This window comes from Leptinotarsa decemlineata, unplaced genomic scaffold, assembly GCF_025532065.1.
Source record: "Leptinotarsa decemlineata unplaced genomic scaffold, Ldec_3_MD MMD2_tig00000505_RagTag_RagTag, whole genome shotgun sequence".
NCBI lineage: Eukaryota > Metazoa > Arthropoda > Insecta > Coleoptera > Chrysomelidae > Leptinotarsa > Leptinotarsa decemlineata.
Window position 1 is genome coordinate 260,990 of NW_027412549.1, and position 22,065 is coordinate 283,054.

At 32.2% G+C, this 22,065-nt stretch overlaps 2 protein-coding genes across 5 annotated transcripts in view; one reads left to right on the forward strand and one right to left on the reverse strand.

The window, feature by feature from the left end:
- The window catches only part of LOC111504328 (RING finger protein 207), a 32,077-nt gene extending 19,600 nt beyond the window's left edge, over positions 1-12,477 (forward strand). For 3 of the 4 annotated variants that reach the window (XM_023158851.2, XM_023158854.2, XM_023158853.2), the window contains 2 exons: positions 299-566; positions 6,386-12,477. In XM_023158851.2, coding sequence (XP_023014619.2) covers positions 299-566; positions 6,386-6,459 — 342 coding nt within the window. In that variant the 3' untranslated portion in view covers positions 6,460-12,477. Of the gene's footprint in view, positions 1-298; positions 567-6,305 lie in introns of all 4 variants that reach the window. The other variant, XM_023158852.2, reaches the window with a different exon arrangement.
- A 2,726-nt stretch (positions 12,478-15,203) lies between these two features.
- Positions 15,204-22,065, reverse strand: part of Cals (calsyntenin 1) — a 159,448-nt gene continuing 152,586 nt past the window's right edge. Inside the window, 2 exon segments of the mRNA XM_074173725.1 lie at positions 15,204-17,903; positions 19,962-20,276. Of these exon segments, the coding sequence (XP_074029826.1) occupies positions 17,697-17,903; positions 19,962-20,276 (522 nt within the window). The 3' untranslated portion in view covers positions 15,204-17,696.

Genomic DNA, 22,065 nt, shown 5'->3' on the forward strand with positions numbered 1-22,065 from the left:
ACCCACCTCAGGATAATGTTATTATCTATCGAGGCTTTGGCTAAATCTTGGTGGTTCCATTACAACTCATTAATGAGTTTACCAAAGAGAGGGTCGCAGTGCATTGCTACCAACACTGCTGAAGATGCCCATCGTAGTTATGGGCGAAATGTTCGAAGTTAATCTCTCAATTGGAGCAGAGTTATCCAGCCCAGATGACAAAGGTTTGAGCCGTATGCCGAGCCGAGTAGTATGATATAATCAGTCATTATTAATGATTTCATTTATTTTCACGTATTCAATATGCTTTTTTCTTCAGGTATATCCTTACAGTGATGGCGAGGACAATGTGTTTTACTCGATGCACGATTCTGCAGATTCTTTGAGCACTTCAAGCCGACGTTCAAGCTTTGAAGGTCCCGATAAAACCCTTGTGGTGTTTATTAATAGTCGAAACAAAAACATGACGATGGCTCAAAAGCAGAGGAGCTGGGAAACTTTTCCACCGAAACGCAGACACCATGTTTGTCAAAAACTGTCGTCTCCAGCACCCATGGCACCTTTGCGAAAGGCAGATAGTTTTGAAGGTATTTTGATAATTATGAGATACAGTTGTTATGACAATTATTATAAAATTCACATTCACTATTGAAAAACATTCTTCTTGTGGAATGAAATTAATTTTATCAGAAAAATGAGGATTGTTAAATATTAGTTTCGAAGTTGAAAAACAGCTTACTGTAAGCGTGGATCAAAAACTGCGTTAGGAAATAGTTACAAAATAGTAAATATCGAATTTTTGCTCAAATTTTTATAAGTTGAAAACAAAAAACAGTACTTCTAGTAATCTGACCACACTCTGATGACTATAGGAATACTGTACTAGTATCTGGGCTTTTAAGCAATCACTGAAATTGTTCATCTCTGCAAGTCTCATGAAATTATCCCATCTGTCCTTCTGATGAATGGTTATTGGTGGAAAAACCATCATATTCATATTTATTTTATTCATATTCATTTGTCACTTCAATACACTGAGTGCTTGTGATAAGTCAAAATAAAATACAAAAAATTCAAAACAACAGAAAAGCACTAGATATAATTGATGTCAACAAAACTTTCACAACACTGAAATTTATATAAAAAATATAAAGGCGTCACAATCCGAGATGAAGCTCTACTACCAAATGCTTTCAAAATGTCAAGACACGATGTCATGTAAAAATTTCTCAGGACTGTAGTATCATTTCTGCAAGAGTAGATTCTTTACCTCAATATTAAAACGTTTTTCTGACTCTGTTTTCCTGATAGATGACGGTAAGTTATTATAACATTTCATTGCATGAAATAGTGGGGAGCATCTTAAATCGTAAATTAGCGTTAATATGCGGGGGAATTCTCAATAGGTTCCCATGGCGGGTATATCTACCATAAATATCAGATTTTGTGACAAATATATTGATATTTTTATGGACGAAAGAGACACATATCAAGATAAATATAGAAGGTGCAGTCAAGAGGCCCTCTCGTAGGAAAATTGATCTACAACTATCTAGAAAACCTATATTAAATATTTATCTCGATAACCTTTTCTGAGCAAAAAAACTTCCTGGCTGATCCGAAGACACGATATTAATGTTCATGTGAGAATGAGCCATCGAAAACTAAACATTCAACAATCCAAAGTTATCTACAGTGTTTTTCAATAGTTTGATTGAATAATATGCATAATTGAGTTGAACATAACATCGCTGGATGATTGAATGCCATTTAATGTGTAAGAATCACTGCTGAAATCTCTCCCAATTAAATGATTTCATTATTCAATTTATTTAGAATGAGTTTGTTGCATTGACACCAAGCACTCAATTTATCTACTATTGTATTTATTTTGTCTGATAACAACTTACTTTTTGCCGGCCACAATAATTACGGTGTCATCAGCAAACATGGTTATATGACAATCCGAAAAGAATTCAGAGAGGCCTTTTATGAAGTTGAGGAACAATTGTCCTAGGACGGAACCTTGAGGCACTCCTAGCATTACGTCTTTGGGACTTGATAAAATACCATATCAGACTGTGGTCTTCCATGTACCACGAAGCGCGTTGGATTATATCCGACAGGCGTCAGTGCAGAAATCTTCACAGAAAATTTGCTGCATATTATTAGCCAGGGCAGTAGTTGTTTTCTGGGAGGTGTCAGTCCATTCAACCTACTATGTAGGTATATTCGAGACTTGCTTGAATGTTTAAAGTTCATTTCTTTAGATTTGTTTACTGCCAGTCTTCAAGCATAGCCCACTGACTAATAAGAAAGTTTTTCTTCCTTATTCAGAGGAATCGGGCAAATTTGGGATATGCAGTTGTTCAGTACTTGTCCACTAGACTGAGTGACATTTTGTTGTACGCTCCAACTTAGGAAAAGTAATGAAATACTCTGAAAGAATTCCTTTTTTCAATTATGGAATATCATTGACTTTAGGTCGATGATGGTCACTATCTTGTACTGATGAGTGGCTAATGAGCCCGAAACCGGTCTGCAAGTGTGCCTGTTTCAAAATTGAAGGTCGACTCTTTCAGTTGTATTGCCAATTGCATATGCAGGAAGTTTTCTGCAAAGATTCCTGCATTGACGCCTGTCGGATATATTCCAACGCCCTTCGTGGTATTAGCCAGGGGAGTAGTTTTCTGATAGGCGTCAGTCCATTCAACCTATTGTGTAGGTATATTCGAGACTGGCTTGAACGTTTAAAGTTAATTTCTTCAGATTCGTTTAATGCCAGTCTTCAAGCATAGCCCACTGACTAATAAGAAAATTTTTCTTATTCAGAGGAATCGGGCAAATTTCGGATATGCAGTTGTTTAGTACTTCGTCCACTAGATTGAGTGAAATTTTGTTGTATGCTCCAACTTAGGAATAGGAATGAAATACTCTGAAAAAATTCCGATTTTCAATTATGAAATATCTTTGACTTTAGGTCGATGATGGCCACTATTTTGCACTGCACTGACGCCTATCGGATATAATCCAACGCCCTTCGTGGTATTAGCCAGGGGTGTAGTTGTTTTCTGATAGGGGTCAGTCCATTCAACCTACTGTTCAGGTATTAAAGTTAATTTCTTTTATATATATATATATATATATATATATATATATATACTATATATATATATATATATATATATATATATATATATATATATATATATATATATATATATATATATATAGTCTAGTTGAAAAACTCCAGGCATTACCAGATGATTGCAAATGGGACTTTGCTGAAACGTTGTGAGAATAATCCTTATGGGGATAAAATACACAAAATACGAAGCGAAACCTGAGAAAACAGCTCATCATACTTTGTCCGTGAGAATCTTCGAGTTAACATTGTTTTGATCCATGTAATCCAAAATTATATTACCAACAACTTTCTCAAACAGTTTAGAGAGGGAGCAAAGCAAAGAAATTTGCCTGTAGTTATCTATCTCTGTTTTATCACCTTTTTTGTGTAGAAGAAATATCAAAGCCCTCTTAATACTTTTGAAAAACAACCTACAAAATATAACTGATTCATCAAAAACAATTGTGACTCGATTATAAAGCCAATACTTTTTTTTCACAGTAACTATTGAGATACCATCAATATTAGTGGAGTTTTTATTTGTTAATGCTTCAAGAGTATTAGAATTTCCATTTCTGTGAAAGGGAATACAGACTGACGGTATTAACAGAAAAGATACAAGAAAGTGAAACATTTTGTTCTGAGATGAGCAATTCGGCAGAAAATGAAAAATTTCCATCAAAAAGGTTTGAGATTTCTTGTGGATCTATAATTTCTACATTTAACTCATTTGTAAAAGTAATAGGTGGTTTGTTTCCTGATGCTCTATTTTTATTTCCTAATTCAATGTTTATTTTTCCCAAACTTGTTTAGGTTTGTTACTCTGGAGTTCCTTATTTTTGAATCGGAACAGAGACATTTTTATTTTCAATTTGTGTTCTTTCAGTTTTTGCTTTAGGAACCTGCACAGCTTGAGGGTCTACATTACAGCTAGTAGAAATTAACCAAAACATTTCTCTTAACGCTTTGCTCTCTTTGATGGATTCATTTGAAATCACAAGTTTGATTTATTTTTTAGGCCTACTTTTCTTTGAAGGACAAGAAACATCATACAACCAATACCAGGAAATTTGTTCAAAAAGTTGAAACAATCCATTATTCATATCACTTGAGCTTAGTCTTGTTCTGAATTCATTGAAGTTTACAGGGTGCCACTGATGTATGTTTATAGATGAATCGGCCATTTTTCTAGATTCATTGGGATCATAAAGAATAATAATAAATGACCCAAATGGTCAGCTATATTTGGCTGAAATATTTTACAATCGAAAACATTAATTGTAAGTGTAGTAACCACGAACAACATTTTTGATTGTTATTAGTCTTATAATAATTACAAGGGTCCTTCTAGAATATTCACACTAGTTCTACATGTATTGACTACATGGTTACTACACTTACAATTAATGTTTTCGATTGTAATGTCTCTAATGTCTGAAATTTCAACAATTTTATGGCTTGATTGTCTTGCAAGTAGGAGAGCTTCTCCACAAATATTGTGAGCATTGGCTCACAAACAATATCTATGTTGTGAGGGTTTAAAAATAATTCAATTGAAAGTAGGTTATCTAAAAAGCTTTAAACATTTACATGAGAAACATTGACAATAATAAAAACGTTCTCTTCAAGATAATGATTTTTTTCTTGGTTTTATGAACCCAGGATTTTATTATTTGAGTTACTCTTGTTCAACATCTTATTTGACTTTTGTAACCCGAAATTTTTAGTTTTGCGAGCTGCTTCTTCATTATTGATTTGCAAAATGTTTGATGTTTATTAATTATGAGTTGAAAGTAGGACTCAAAGTTGAGATAATTTGTTTCAGTAAAGAAAACTCAAAAAATTACTAGCAATAATTTAACTGGTCCTCATTTCTTTCCTTATTTTAAAAAGTGAAATCTGTAAATAATTAAAAAAAAATTTCGATGAAAGAAATGTAATGATAGTAAAATGACTGTTCCCCTCCATCACAGTCCTTGTCTTTGGGTACACTCTCACGAATTGTTGACTGGTAGATTATTATAAAATAACAGATATTTTGTATTTTGTTAATAAAAGATGGTGTGTGGTTTTCTCAACTATCAAATAATTTTTCTTATAACTCCTTGAAAGAATAATTCCATGTACCCAGTAAAGTCAATTGAAAATGACCTTCCCTCATCTGCCACCATACTTTGGAGTGAACTGCTTTACATTAATGAACCTTTTTCCTGAAGTACGAAAAATCACTCACTAGCAGCGCTAGTAGTTCGGTAGGGACAAACATTGCCTTATCCTCATATAAACATATGGTAAAGTACAATTAAAAAATAATGTTTTTAACACAAGAAGATGTTCCTGGAGTAAAACTAAAATTTGCAACTGTAAAGTATAACAATGTTGTAACATTAAAACGTTAGCTTGCATGCCATAATTTAAAAGTAACTGAAAAAAAAGTTAATTAATTGGCAGTTTAGTATACAGACTCTAGTAAAATAGTAGCGACAGATTCAAACTGTAATAAACAAAATTTAAAATAATTATAAATTTCAGATTTATTTCCGAGTGAAATATGAATCAAATATAGATGGTAATGAATAAAATTTAATTAAATATAATAAATGGATATTGTTTAATAAACGATTGAGGTTATATCTCATTCTAATCAATGGTAATTAACTATGAAAAGTTTACTATTCATTTCATGTTTAGAGCATACATATGAATATTTATTTATTTTTTGCACTGTTAAATCCACTCTCCTCGAAGCATGTATCCATTTCTTACATCTAACCTCATTATTATGATTTTATAAATGGTATAAAAAACACGTTTTTTCCGGATATCGATTATCCGACTCACAATTCGCAAAATAGAAATACTTTGTTGGCATTATATTAGCACAAAATAATTTTTATATTAGATTTATATTTTTAAATAATAAATTAATATTACGTAAATAACACTGTTTTACATGTGAATAGTATATGTTTGTCCCAACTACTAGTACTGCCTCTCGTGACACGTTCGCTGTAATATTCTCAGGAAAAAGGCTCATTGGAACTTCCTAAAATTTTTGTACAATATTTCATGACTTTTCATTTTTGTCAACTATACTTTGAATTCTATACGAAGTTGATACTTCACACCTGCTACATCCATCTTTTGTAAGTGTCACATTTAAATTTGGGGCAACTCATGAATGTGTTTGCTTTCGCAGCGCAAGAATCTGGCATAAACACTTCGAATACCATTTTCGTTTAGAATGAGATCAACGAACTTCAATGTTTTATTGTTCAGGTCACGAAGAAGCCGTTAAAAGTCTCGTGGCTGCTGTACAAGAAACGCGCAGGAAACCAAGAGGCGGCAATTAACCGACAAAGAGCCAGGATTGCCAATATGAATATAAAGGAATTTTATTGTTTGCCTTTTATGAGAGTAATCGAGATTGAGGTAGTAGATATTATTAATTAGTGTGAGGTGGATGAATTCAACTTCACTGCCGTAAGTTATTAATAAAATGTATTCAAGTCTTGAATTCACTCAAATATGTTTTATGGCAATTTGATATATAACTGTCGTAGAAAATATTCAAGGTTTCATTCCAACTTTATTTGGAAATTTGTTCACTATAAATGCTGAAGAATTGATAATGTTAATATGATATTCATTGATTTGATTTTACAATTTTGTGTTTGGTTTGTCCTATAAAATTCATCCACCTTACAAATTTTATGGAGTATAAAAATAATTAATTGTTGGAAAACGCTGAATAATAGAGACTTTTATCGAAATTTGATAATTAAAGTTCTAGTGTAGGTGATTGTTTCTTAAAAATGTACTCCTTGAATTCATGATGACGAAAAAAACCTGAATTTTGAGGAAAATTTTATAGATACCTATATTTTTTTTGCAAAAGTGCGTTTCATGGGGTTTGCAAGGTTGATAGGCTGTTTACCTATTTCATGTTAGGATTTTTTTTAACCAATAACTAATTTCAATGAGCATCTTGTCAAAACCAGTGAATAGCCTCTAATAGTATAAAGTGTCCTATCCAGTATTTTCTTGACACTAAATTTAATGTCAAATAATGAATTTGTACCATATTTTAGAAGCTCATTGCTAAAATATGCAAAGCCAAAGTTGATGTAGTGCCTTGTGGGAGAGAAGTGAAAATTCTAACATCATTATCACAATCAAGTGATTTCTTTTAATTTTTTTATTGTCAATTTTGAACTATATATACATTTTATATATGTTGTATGTGTTTTGTATTTTTAAATATTTATCATGCTTCTCAGCAGGTTTTCACTGTTCTAATTTGATATTTGAAGTATTATTATCTTAAAAGTGCGATTTTGTTCGATCCTTTTCATAAAAGAGGACGTATGCTTCTCCACTCACAAGCGATTTTGGTGAAATTGGTGACACGTGTGAATCGTTGTATTTGTGCCACGCGCCAATATACGGGTGTCTGCAGTATGCTGTATACTGCCCTCTGTAAGTAGTGCCACTGTGATATAGATTATAACAACAAGTAGCCACATTTTCTGCTGCAAAATTGTCCATATCCAATCCTTCTAGAGGACATTTGATGACGTCATTCAATTTGCCTCTAAATCCTTCTGATGGTGAAAATATTTTTAAATGAATTACTAAAATATGGGGAAACTTGTGGATTGATAGGGACTTTGTGCATTTTCTCCTTTCCTTGCATTTCAAACATGTCGGTTTTTCAATTCCATCCAAAGTTTCTTCTCTTGTAAACAAATCCAAGCATTGCCACAAACTCAAATGGTCGGTTCTTTGTGGTATGGAGAGAGACAAATTCCAGAAAGGATCAAAGGTTACAGATGAGTGTCCACAGTGTGTGCATTTCATCTTGAATTTCAATGAACCAACAAAATTATCTACAATCTTAGAGTTATGCGTCCTCAAATATGTGAGCCATGACTCTTGTGCATTTCCGCTGTCGCTCAATTTTTCGTCAGTCTCCGTTAAAATTTGTTTAGATTTTTCATTAATTATATTAATGTCTTCATGTAAACCATCTAAAAGATAACGAAGAAACTCCTAGGCGTCTTGATGGGAATTTCCCATGAATCGAGGAGCAAAACTTAAAATCTGATTTTTTAAGGAGGCTGTATTTACTACTCTATCAAATGAATCTTCTGACCACAACTCCTTGATGACTTCTGCAAACGCTTTGATTAAATCGCCCTCCATACTAGAAATACTAGTATTGATATCTTTCATGTGATTATTTTTCTTCATGCTGCAAGTTTTAAACATCGTAACACCCTTTTCAATAAGATCTTATACAAGGGAACAGTTAATAGACAGGGAGAGGGTAACTTTTGCCACAGTGTTTCGAAAACTAGGGAACATTTGTTCAATAATGGAAAAATTACTGAAATTTGACAGATATTGTATTTCATTGGGCCAATCTATTTGCTTAGAAAGACTCTAGGAGATCCCATGAAACTAATGATGATAATTTCCTCTATTTTGTTCTGTTATTGTGTATTCAATGAATTAATCCAATATGTCACTAACTTCTAGGTATTCTAGATATTATCAATTGAATAAATGACAGTAGAATAGAGATTTCATCTATTATTACAACTTTCGAGAGTTTAACGTTCCTAGTGAAATTTTTGAGGAAGGGTTCACACAAGTTTTTTTTTAATAGATCATATTAATCGATGGAAAAAATATCACGAATCTAGACCTTTGAAAGTAGACTATTCTGTAATTTATAATGTATTGTGAATCATTCCAAGTCAAAATAGAAATTTTAGCAGTGTTGATTGTTGATTCATTATTGTTAATAATTTTGAACAGTTTTATACAGTAGGAAAGCGTAATTAATTTGGTACCTCTAAATAAAGAAATTATTATCTCACAATTTTTTCCACAAAACAATGGAATTTGGGCAATTATTCTGTTGCAAACTTATGAATAAATGAAAGATTAGCTTATAAAAACAAACTTGAACTAAAAAGCCTTTTTTCCTACCGTCATGATAGAAGCAAGAATTCTGTTTCAAAATTACTTGAACTATTGAACAAAATATTCGAGATATTTTGTGCTTCCTTAATTGTATAATGAAAGTAGAAAGTATTAGGAGCACTTTCATTCATATTTTTCAAAATGAATACCTATCCATATTTCATTATTAATATTGATGGAAAAATTTGTGAAATTTGCACCACTTTCAATATGGACATGTCACACACATGCATTGGTTTGCAATAGCACATCAAAAATGTAGTAAATGTTTTCATGAAATAAATTGATGATAAAAACATTTTTCCTTCATATTATTTCAGCATTTACCTTGTTGAAAAATACCATTTCTGGAAGATTTCGGCTGGCTGGAAACTCATTTTTTAGATACTTCAATCTTGTAAAGCAGATTAATTTGGATTTCAGTTTGAAGACTAGTCTCTTGGTTAACCTTCCACTCATCAGTAATAAAGAACAAAACAAGAGCATTCAGTTCAAAGAAGTTGTAAAAGGTAATTATTCTGTAATTCTATTCAAAGAAAACTGAATTACTTTAAATATATGAATACAAATATATTTGTTAACCTATTCTGGGAAGCTAAATATTATACCTCTGACCTGCCTGTATATGATAATAGTTGTCTGTTATGTTAATAAGGTCAAGAACCATCTTCCCGGAGGTGGATATTGATAAATATCAAATTAGACCCAGCCATTCTATATATCCTTGCCAAAATAACCTCCATTTAACATCAAACGATCCACTCTCAATCGTTATGAAAGTCTGTTATACCTTGCTCGATTGATGACATATTTATTTTGTAGAAATTCGTATTAATATAGGATAAAAAAAAATACTTTTGTCTAATTTCTACTGAGATTATTATTTGTTAAAACCGTTTTCAGTTTGTTAGAATATTCTCAAGTAACTGTAACAAACCGAAACCGGTCATAACAAACAAGGCCGTAGCCAGAAAACAATTTCGGGGGGTTTGGTTTGGTGGAACAGTAGAAAAACATAAAATATAAAAATAACGAAAGAAAAAAATGGTGATACATGTTCATATATATTTATAAAAAAACCATTATAGAAATATTAACATCTTTTTACAAAATCAAATTTAGTTTTCTAGCTTTCTTTGCACAAAGAAATCAGTTACCTCCTCGGTGTCGATGTCAATTCTACGGTGGATTGACATTAACGCCAAACCGTTTAGTCGTTCCTGGCTTGTGGAGTTTCTTGAATAAGTTTTGAGGCGTTTCAGAGAAGAGAAAGTCTTTTCAGGTGTAAATCTGGAAACAGGTAGTGTCGCCAAGATCTTTAAAAGTTTGTACGCACATTGCCATAAGGTTTTTCCATTGTGTTTCAGGAAAGTTTTTTTTCAATATTCTCTTTCAAGCACTTGATTCGTTTTGCCAAGAACTTGATAAAATTTCCAACGGATTTTATAATTACAATAGTATCTGTATCTGTAGAATAGGGAGAGTGAGTGTAGGCCCACAGCATTTAGGACACATGTGACCCATTGTACATCCTCTGGAGAAGTTGTCCTCTTAGGTCATCGTCCATCCTGTCCTTTCCAGGAAGGTGAAGAGATCACTAGGAGACATCTCCTTTATATCGGCAGGTGTAGGCCAAGACTCGCTGAACACACACTCTCTTATTGACGACAACACCGGACACTCGCATAGGACATGCCTGACAGTTTCACCTTCCTGTTCACACATCCTGCATTGAGATGTGTCCACTAGCTCCACATTATGGAGGTGTTTTTCTTAGTTGACAGTGGCTAGTCAGAAATCCTACTGTTAAGCGTAGATTTTTCCTGGTCATCGCCAGATATTTCTTCTACGTCAGCTTCCCAGGGTCGCCCAGGGTGATCCTGGCAAGATTGCATCCTTTGATTTCATCCCATCTCTTTAGGGATTGAGCATGGGAGTAACGTTTGGTTAGTTCCTCAATTGTCGAAGTCATCTGGCCGCAGGTGCCACTGGGTCCTAAACTTCTTAGTCCAGCCGCTTCCTTGGCTAAAGGGTCGGCAATATCCTTTAATCGACCTCAGGATAATGTTATCATCTACCGAGGCTTTAGCTAAATCTTGGTGGCACTCTAGTACTAGCACTGAGGTAACACGTTGTCTGTTCAAGGCTAATAGGGCTTCTCTGCTATCAGTGCAGATTCTTAAGTTTTTGCCCGAAATTTCTCTCCTGATTATTTCTTTTGTGGCAATTGAGATACCAGCCAGTTCTGTTTGAACCACGCTGGTATTTTTTTCCCATTCCCCACTTAATCCTTAGGCTTAATGATCTGGAGTACACTCTACATCCTGAGCCTTCTTTATTTTTTGAGCCGTATTGCATTTGTAGCATCTGACTCTGTGTTCTGTTTTATTTGTATTTTGTAGGGTTTATCAAACACAAACCTGGGTTCAATTGCATCACTGGTTGCCTGCAGCAGAGGCAACCAGTGATGCGCTGAATTGAGCGCTTCTCGCCATAGGCTCAGCCTCAATTGACCCATTCCTACTTCGACCAGTAATTTATTCCATTGTCGCGGTTGGTGTTGTTCTAATGGCTCCTGTGATGTTGAAACAAGTCAATCGTTGTATTTGATATAATTTTTGGATGGCCGTTGCTTGTAGAACTTTCGGGGGGATCAATCCCCCCTAACTACGGCCTTGATAACAAATAATAAACTTTGTAGAAATTAGACAAAAGTATTTTCTTTATCCTATATTCTGTAATACATCCCCTATACCTATTAGGATTGAATATTTATGATCCAATTTCCAAAAGTCCATGAAAACATGATTTCCAGTCTTTCATTTCATAACGTCCATGAATTTCTAACCACATTTGAACGTTTTGTGTTTTTAATTATATTATGTGCAATATATTTATCAAAACGTGTAAACTTGCACAGCCGGAAAGTTGTGACAAAACAATTTTTCGAGTTTGTTGGTCCTGTTATGTAGGTTTTTATGCCTGAAGTTTCGTCCTCGCAATGCGTACTACTATAGTTAGTAACGAATAGGTTACTAAAATGGATTTCGAATATAACCAGCAGTCGTCCTCACATGAAAATCGCTCAAAAGCTTAAAACTGTGTGAAATAAGAATTAGGGGCTTTTGACGTGTGGAAGTAGGATATATTCTTGCTTAGGTTATTAGACGTGGCAGTTACAGTTCAACAATGCAAGATTCATGCTCAATCAAGATGATTGATGTTACTATTCCTTTGTGATGACTGTCACTCTGGTTTGAGGAGCCCTCCCAGCTCTTCGAATAAATGTATAAGAACTCAGTAACTGTGAAGTAAAAAATCCTGAAACAACTCTTTAATAGCTGAAATTGAAATCTTGAAAATGCTACTTGAAGAAAATGGCAATCTACTAGTAGAAAATAATTCATTTTTGAAACATAATAATCAAGTTCATATTGAAAGGTATATATTTTTTTGGGAAAGTTTGTGGCATTTTTCTTCTCCATCTTCATACAAAAAATGTGGGAATCTTTCAAAAAAGTTATTAAACTTCAAAATAAAATCTTTACAAAGATCATGCAAAAAAGTAACTTTCAGACACAAACTGGAAGAAAAAGCTCTCTCAAAACAACTACTTTCGTATAAACATTGAAATCACCAAAAAAAATACTTTTGAAACAAATATTTTTATGTGAACATTGAATTATACAAAAAACACTTTTCTCTATTCAGTTTGCATTCCAAACATTCGTTATGGAATTGAATCACATATCATTCACAGGATTGCCACACAATATAGTATATGAAAGAGGTAAAAATTGCACTTGCATGGAATACCGTCATTCTCAATGGTGGACATCCGATGTTTCGGAATAAGACAATTGCCTTATTGCCTCTTCATCACCAAACTGGAAAACGTTACAAGATTAAGCACTCAATTCATTCATAAAATTACGAATTTGTCACTAATGACTTAAATCTACTTATGTCATCACTTTTCATTTGTTCATTTTAATGAGGTATGTGAATTTAGAGATACCGTAGGTATTACTGAGGGTACTAATTTGATAGACGTACTTGAAATCTTTGAAAACTAGTTTTAGCTTTGGACCTGGTGGTTTTATTTGTTTTATTGAAAAAGTGCATCTGTATACACCTCAAGTACCTCTTCTCATATTATGCCTATCATCAGTTATTGCCTTGTTTCAGAGCAATTTTCGAGGTATTGCCTAAATGCTTTGATAGATGGCAGTAAATCCACAACTACTAATTTACTGATTTACCAAAGAGACACCTTGACTGTTTTTGAAAATCGGTATCAAGTTCACTTCATTTATAGATTTCTCAAAAACTTTTGAGAAAATCTCTTCACAAACTATCACTTCACAAACTATGTTTTGATTTCAGGTATAAATTCCTCAGTGAATCAATAGTTTTCTATGTAGCCAAAATGAATAGGAAAACTATATGTTATATATAATAAATGTGAACTATAGAGATTCACAGGGTAGCCACTGTGAATCATTATATTTTTATCAACAATCTTACAAGTCACGTAACAAACTCAAAAGGGTTACTGTTCATTGACTGTACAAATAATATTGAGAAATTTTAGCCGGTCGGGTTGACGTGGGTGCTTTGCTCCACTCATTCAATCTACCGCTGTGTGAACTGGTGGTTCAAGCCGCGAGGCCGGATTTTCACTTCCTATCATCCAACCCGTGCTAGGAATAACATGTTAAAAGGTAAGACCTTGTTAGTCCTTAGCTCGCATAAGTTTCGATTTTTGAGAGTTGTCGTTCGTAAGGGGGTGACAGCCGGTCAACGGAAAAACAGATACAATTATTTCTTTCATAGATTGCTGAGACTTTAAAATGATTTGAACCTCTTGACCGACTGGTGTAGAAAAAAATTACTTTGAGTTGAATTAAGATAACTGTGTCAGTCATCAATTGGGCATGATTACCCAGCTTACTTCTGATAAATATTGGAGAGATTGAAGAACTTGGGAGTTATATTTGAGATGAAATTAACAAGATGAAATTTCACTCAAATGTTTTGAACTCTGGATATATTTTATGAGTTAGTAGAGATTTATCAGCACACACTTTGATAAGATCAGTTCTTGATTATGCCTCAGTTGTGTGGAGTCCTGTATGTTCAAACCACAAAGTATATCTAGAGAAAGTTCTAAATAAGTTTATGCTATCTGTAGGTTTCAAAGTAAGATTTAAATTGGGACATTGTAGCGATATTAGATTCATTTTTCATGTACCACATTCGAAAGCAGATGTATTCAGAATTACCTGACATTCGCCCACAAACTTCTATGCCACATAGAGTCTAAGACAGATAAACAAGAAATAATAAAACTGTCCTTCAAAAAAAATGTTCACACAAGTTACAGATATTTTTGTCAAATTTCAACAATAAAACCCTTAGATTCTCCGTTTTGGCCCGGAAGCAAATAACTCGGTTACTTTTTACCAAGTTCCATCTAATCTTCAAAGGATTCACTTGCAATATTAATTTGCTCGTTTTAGTTTTTTCTCTCACACATCTATTTGTTATGTATGAATGAATGAAGAGCTTAGACTAAACTTTCATTTCTACATTTTGAATTATAGTTAAATTATATTGTTGTTTATCTATTTATACATATGTGACAGAGTTCTTACATGGACCTACGTTTTCTCAAATCCATTTATTTTATATCTGAAAAATGGTCTCAACATTTCCAAGTAGTTTCTTCAACAACAAATCTTGTTACCTTCTCTATATTCCACCCATGAATAACTTCTGTAGGAATTTAAAATGAAACAATTTTTTAAATTTTAATATACATTCATGTATTACATAATTATTGTGGTTTTTTCAACACCTAAAGACATTCGGATTATTTGATTCTGTTTTCTTTCAACACACAAAAAAGCCATTTATCAGTAAGTCATAAATCTTCATGTAACATAAATCTTCACAAATAAATTATAATTAAGATTATTGGAATGTAACAGTGTTTTTGTTACGTATTTGTCAAAAATAGTGTTATTACTTCATTTATGAAGTAGATTAGTAGTGGAAATTTCGCAAGTTATCCATTTTATATATTCAAAATAAGACTTGACTGAAAATTTTATGTTAGGTCTCCTTCATAAAATATGAAAACAAAACTTATTGAAAAATAAAAATTCAACAATTTTCAAAGTAGTTAAAAATTTATAAAAAATAACTATCTACAACTATTTACAAAAACATCATTCAGTTTAAAATATCATCTCCATATTGATATTCAAGTTTCTTTTCTACAAGATTCTCCAAATTTTCAAAATGTTTCAAAAGGGTTTTAACAGTCACTTGACGAGTTTTGCAGATGTTTCCTGATAGAACACTTTTTGAAACAAAAAAATTGGTAACTTGTTGAAATAAAAAAAAACTTGCAACAAAGGTAGGTTAATCGTTTTTCCATGTGAAGTAACTAATTAAATCTTAACAAGGAAACGTCATCCAAAAATTTCATAAAAACAATCACCCTGTTTTAAGCTTCTATATCCTCAGGAGAAATATATGAAGTAACATCAATAATCAACACTGATTTTGTTAACACTTTTAGAGCATTCATTAGCCTTAACCTCAGAAAACTTGCGAAATTTTCACAAAACGGTAAAAGAAATTCCAGAGAAAGTGCTCATTTTTTCTAACCTAAACATTGTTTTGTTTTCATTTTTGACATCACAGCTACTAATTTCTAAACTGTAACACTATTACAAAAAAAATATAAGGATCATAAAACGCTCTAATATTGCATCATATGATATAGTATAGTTTTCTCTTTGTTATATTGCCAATTGCCTTCCCAAAAAAATAAAATGTAACCATTTACATATATATGTATATTATTTATTAAGTACCCATAACTACTTATAAAAAAAATACTATTTTAGCTGCAAAACCGTATGTACATCTTTCTGGGTTACTACCAACCGAAACATTGATGAACATTGTGCGAGAAAAGGGACAAACATCAAGTCTTAAGTAGAAAATTTGTAGAAAAGTTATGCGTATCAGACATTCTCTTCGAATCAACATACATTCAGCAACTTAGTAAAAAAGTGTGCCTCTCAACAAGTGTGGCTAAACTTTACAGAATGTCTCCAATTTTGTATCTAGGAAGGATTGGGGTTGTCACAGTAGTATCATTTTCATCTATTAAAGAAAGATAAAAAATAGCCAAAATCCAGAATTTTTTAGAGACATTCGGTATAATTTATAGCAAGACTTTCAATGGAAAGAGTTAATACCAATTAATCTATGTCTTCAGAATTCATCTTTGTCATGTTATTTTTTTTAAAGGGGATTTTTCAAGTTTTCCCTTTTTCTAAGTCTATTAGCAATCCATAATTATTTCAGAAATATAAAATGATTGTTACAGAAACAAAAGTCCAAATCAATCAATGTTTTATTAGTTTTTTTTCAAAAAACGTTTCAACACATTTCACACAAAAATATGTTGTTTTAGTAAATCGATGAAAATGTCCGACACGATTACAAACAAAAAAATTGATAGCACAGTATTTGAGGAATTGATATGATTGATTTATTACTGTATAAAATAGTGTAAAAGTGAGAACTTAACATCTAAAAAAGGTAAGTACAAAAAAGCGCATATTATTAAAACAAATCTTGTTAGTGGAACCTCAAAAAAAATCAGAAAAATTTTTGTTAGCATTTCTTGTTGCATTGCTTTGAAAAGAATTCCCAAGACCCCTTCTCAGAAGCAGTTTGAATATGGAATATTTCCCTTATTCAAAGCAATAATAGCAAAAAATGTGTAAAAAATAAAATAATACTTTGAGATGAATTGAAAAAATAGTTTTTTCAAATATACGAATATTGGTAAATTGACAAGAAATATTTATGAAAATAAAAATGCTGCCATACCAATAAAAAAGGCGAAAATCCAAGCAGAGTGTAAACAGCTTCTAATATATGTTCATACTAGCTAAAAAGGGCGTATGGATATACATATACAACATACTGTATACATATCTCTAACAAATATGGACGATTAATTTATTGATATCAAATGCCGTACGCGCCGAAAACAATATTTAAATGCTAAAGCAAATGGCATCTGCATTTTCTGATTTAGTATTAGGTCCAAAAGCTGACTTTCTAGGCATACTTTGTTTTCATACGTACGGCATTGGGAGTGCACTTTATGGCACCTGCACAGGATTGCATTGCACCTTGAATTTCTTTCATCAAACACGATCAACTGCAGAAACCAAAGATAGATAGTAACTGATTTTTGTGAAAGTGTAGAAGTTAGGATTAGTCAAATTGACATCAACTAAAACTGATTTTAGACATCGTGGTGAAATTGGTTTTAAATTTCAACTACTATAGTGACCACAAGTCCATTAAAATTTTGAATATTTACTTAAAATATCTGGAAGGATTCTTAATGAAACAAATAATTCATCCAATGGAAATATTTTTTCTTGAAAATTTTGTGCTCTTTCTGGGATGAAAAATAAAACCAACTTCAAAATATATGTCGAACAATTCAATAAATGAATTTTATTTTCTTCAATCTGCAGTCGATCTGCTCGGCATGTCCTTACATGGTGGAGTTATCCCATTCCAATTGACTAACATTCTGATAATCATGTTTACGCAAACCTCTTGGATGATCGTCATCATCATCTGAAGAGTCGGGAACCCTGCAAGGCCCATCCATGTTCTCATCGTCAGAAGAGCTCTCAGAATCAGATTGCTCCGTATCACTGTATTCCATGGTGTTGCCTTCTAGTTTTCTTTCGGCCGTCTGAAAAATATGTAAAAGATAAACTAGATATAGAACATTATAAGGTTTTATCAAGTTTAATATTACTGACAGAAAACTGAGTGTGAAAGCGTGGAGGTGTAATTATTAACTGAAACTATTACAATAAACTTTCAGACTTATACTGAAAATCAATAAAGATCATACATAAGAAACAGAAAAAAGAGCAGAGAGGTTATGTAACACATGTCTAAAAAAAACTATTGACTTATATAAAAACAAAAAATTTAATATATATCAATGTTATCCAAACTTTACAAATTCATAAATTCGATAAAAAACAAAGAGAACTACTTTTGGAATAAACCATAACCAACAGAACTATTCAAGAAAACATTCGAAACATCTAAGGGTTTTGAATATTGGATTAAATAATAATAATACACCTATAGTGTCACAACCTATACACCTATAGTGTCACAATTATCAGATATTAATATATACACATATTATACTCATGTACACCCAATATACATGAGAAACACAACCCACTCACACACATGCCTTCCATAATTTATTTTTTTACGCGTACAGTGGTGAAATGAATTCATTTGGACGAATTTTGAAAGTGTTTAAAGACAGTAAATTTTTCACTTCATTTGAGAGGCTATTGAAATCATTTAAGCCCTTGAAGATTAATTTTTTCATTGAGCTTACATTTCGAGTTCAAGCTATATGGAAATTGTCCACGTTTCTTGTAGGATAAGTGTGGATCTCATTATTATATGTAATTAATGAACTAAGATAACTTGGGACTAACTTTTTTGTTATTTTATAAATGAACACCATTGTCATGAAAAACAGGCGTTTATTTACGTTATACCAGTTCAAAGTTCTTAACATTAGATCAATTGGAACATATTTATTGCATTGCAGAATGATTCTCATACTTCTTTTTTGATGTTTGTGTAAAGTCATTAAACAGTTTTTGTCCAACAGGTACAGTAAACTAGCACAATAGTCAAAGTGGGGTTGTATTATCGTCCTATAAATGGTAATTTTGGAAAAGAGAGACATGTTATGAGATACTCTAGATAAAAAGAATAGCTTTTTTGATATTTTTTTACAGATGTAATCGCTGTAACCTATTCTCTACCACTTAAGAAGAATAATAGCTATTTGCAGCCCGTCAGCAATGAAACATTGCAAAATCACCAGTTTCATTTAGATAAATTCTTTCCATTTCAGAAAATATTTTAGAATTTGTATTTTCCTTATCAAGATTTTCTACATATATGTTATAATTCACTCATGGACATAAAATATACATAAATATTGAATTGAATTGTTGGCTCGATCATAATTGAATCAAGGGACATATTAAAATTACTTTTGAAGATTATAATATAACCATTTCCATCAAAGTGATGTAAAGTATAAGATATGTTGGGAACGGAACAACCTTTATAAAGGGACCGTTCAAGAAGAGAACTGAATAACTGTTTCAACAGTTTCGGCTCGGAATAATTAGTGGATAATGTCCAGTGAAAGGACACCTGAACAAAATAAGGACCTAAACTGCAGGCAATGCAACAGTGGGACAGAGACAACTCGTCATATTTCATGGGAATGTGAGGCATTGGATCACAGGAGACAAACAATTTATGGACAACCCAAATTATGTCCAGAAGAATATGACACCCGTCCAGTAGGGATTCTGTACAAACTTAACTTTTACGGGGCACAAGATTGATGGAATGGGTGTCATGAAAAAGATGGAAAAAAAACGCAATGAGCCCATGACACTGCAGTGTTTTGTGAAGACTTGAGAAAAATGGATTAGTCAGACGGTTCCCAAGTATTGGAAAAAAATATATATTGCACTATATTCATACAATAACTAATTTAGAGATTATATAGATCATTACTTTGTATACATGCACTTATAAACCAAATAATGGAATTCAATGACCAATGAGGGTTTTATTAATGATTACCAGAAAGTTTATTGGTCAGACATGAAGGTACAAAAACCAAATGTTTCAAAGAACAAATTGTATCACGAGCTTACCACAACATACCAGAAACAATGTAACTCACCTCCATGGGATTTACAGTGATGGTGAGTGCAGAATCATCCCATGTCATCTCGCCATCTTGGACCTCCTCGTTGGCGTTTCGTTGATGTGCTGCTCTGATCCGGATCACTCCCAGAACTATCATGAAAAGAAGGAAGCCGACGCACACAACCACTATGATGGTAACGGCGTGCGAACCGCCAGAAGCAACAAGATTGAGGTGCTCAGATGGTACATAGTCGTGCGAAATGACAGAGGCTGGTCGCACCTCGACAGAGTGCTTGTTTACCATAGCATGGGCGATGGTTTCTTTGGGTTGCGGATGAATGACAGTCAGCTGGAAAAAATATATGAAATGAATTTTTTACATTCATCACTACATACTTTTTTGTTAGAGATTGTAGCAGCCTTGCCTGTTCTGATGAGAGGCAATTTATTAAATCTAACCTAAGTTTTAGATTTTTCATTTGAAAATTAAAGTTACAAGAAGAGTATTACACAAAATTATTGAAACCAATAAAAGTAACGAGTGTACTACAGATAATAGTGCTTAACACTAACAAATTACAGATTGAAGATAAATCAATACTCAGAAATGTCCTTTGAATTTTTCAATATAATCAGAATGCAAATAAACAAAGGTGAGGGTGAAGTAAGAGATGAACTACGAACAAAAAATTATGAAGCATTCTGAATAGAATAGAAATTATTCGTCATTCAAAATTGTACAATTGCTTTGCATTACATGACACTTATAAAATTTTATCAGACTAGTCAAACTTGAGTGCTAGGCTATATATAAAAATATAAATAGATATATACATGTACATTACAAAAATAAAAGAAAAGCATCTTGACTTATATTAGGAGTTTAAAAATTCTTGCACAGAATAAAATGGATTCTTTGCTAGGTGACTGTATAGTCTCGATTTAAATGTTTGCAGACTGCATTTATTTCCAATGGTTATAGTAAATGATGCTTTGATAACTGTCTCACTGCCAAACATGAATGAATGAATACGTTTATTTTAGGAAATCCCAATATACATACAATAATAATAATAATATACAATAATAATAATAAATCAGTAAACAATAATAATATGTCCTTAACCAACAATAATAATAATTAATAACTAGAGTCATACATATGACTGTAACCTAACAATGTTGAGAAATAAAATAGAAAAGAAAATAAAATTCAAAGTTAACTAACTTAGATAAGACTATACTAACAATTTAAAACATACTGATACATGATAATAAATGTTAAGGTTTAAGACTACTGATGTTCTGCATCATTGAGTCTTTTCCTACAAAATTGTGTTTGTTTTAATATAGTTGTTTAGTTTAGATTTAAATATATAAATACTTTCGCTTTGTTTTATGTCTCTTGGCAGCTTATTAAAATGGTTTAAACCTTTATAAAACAATATTTTCATTGAGCTGGTTAATCTGCATCTTGGCAAGTGAAAAAGATAACTATGTCTTGTCTCGTAGTTGTGAGTACTATCACGATAAATAATGAATTCATCAAAATAAGATGGTAACATATTATTAATAGTCTTAAAAATAAATATCATTGCTGATCTATAGAACCTTTCTTTTATTGATAACCATTGTAATGCGTCGAGCATAAACTTTATGCTTGTATAATGATTACATTTCAATATGACTCTCATTCCACGATTTTTTAGTTTTTGTAAAGTCGAAATTTTGTTTTGATCACATCCATATAGTAATGTACTACAATATTCGAAATGAGGCTGAATGATGGTGTTATATATAGTGACCTTGGAAGAAACTGACAAATGATAAGAGATTCGAGTAAAAAAGTAAAGTTTCTTTGATATTTTTTTAGTTATGTATTTGAAGTGTGCATTATAAGATAAACAGTTGTCTAACATAAATCCCAGGTATTTAATTTCGGTGACAAATTCTATTTTTTCTTTATTAATTTCCAAAGAATAATAATTTATGTTTATATATTTATATTTATATGCTGTGGTCAGAATCATGGCTTTTGTTTTAGATACGTTTAGTTTTAATTTGTTGACGTTCAAGTATTTATGAATCTCCTCCAAGCAGATATTCATTTTTGTCAAAGCTATCTCTAAATCTTTATG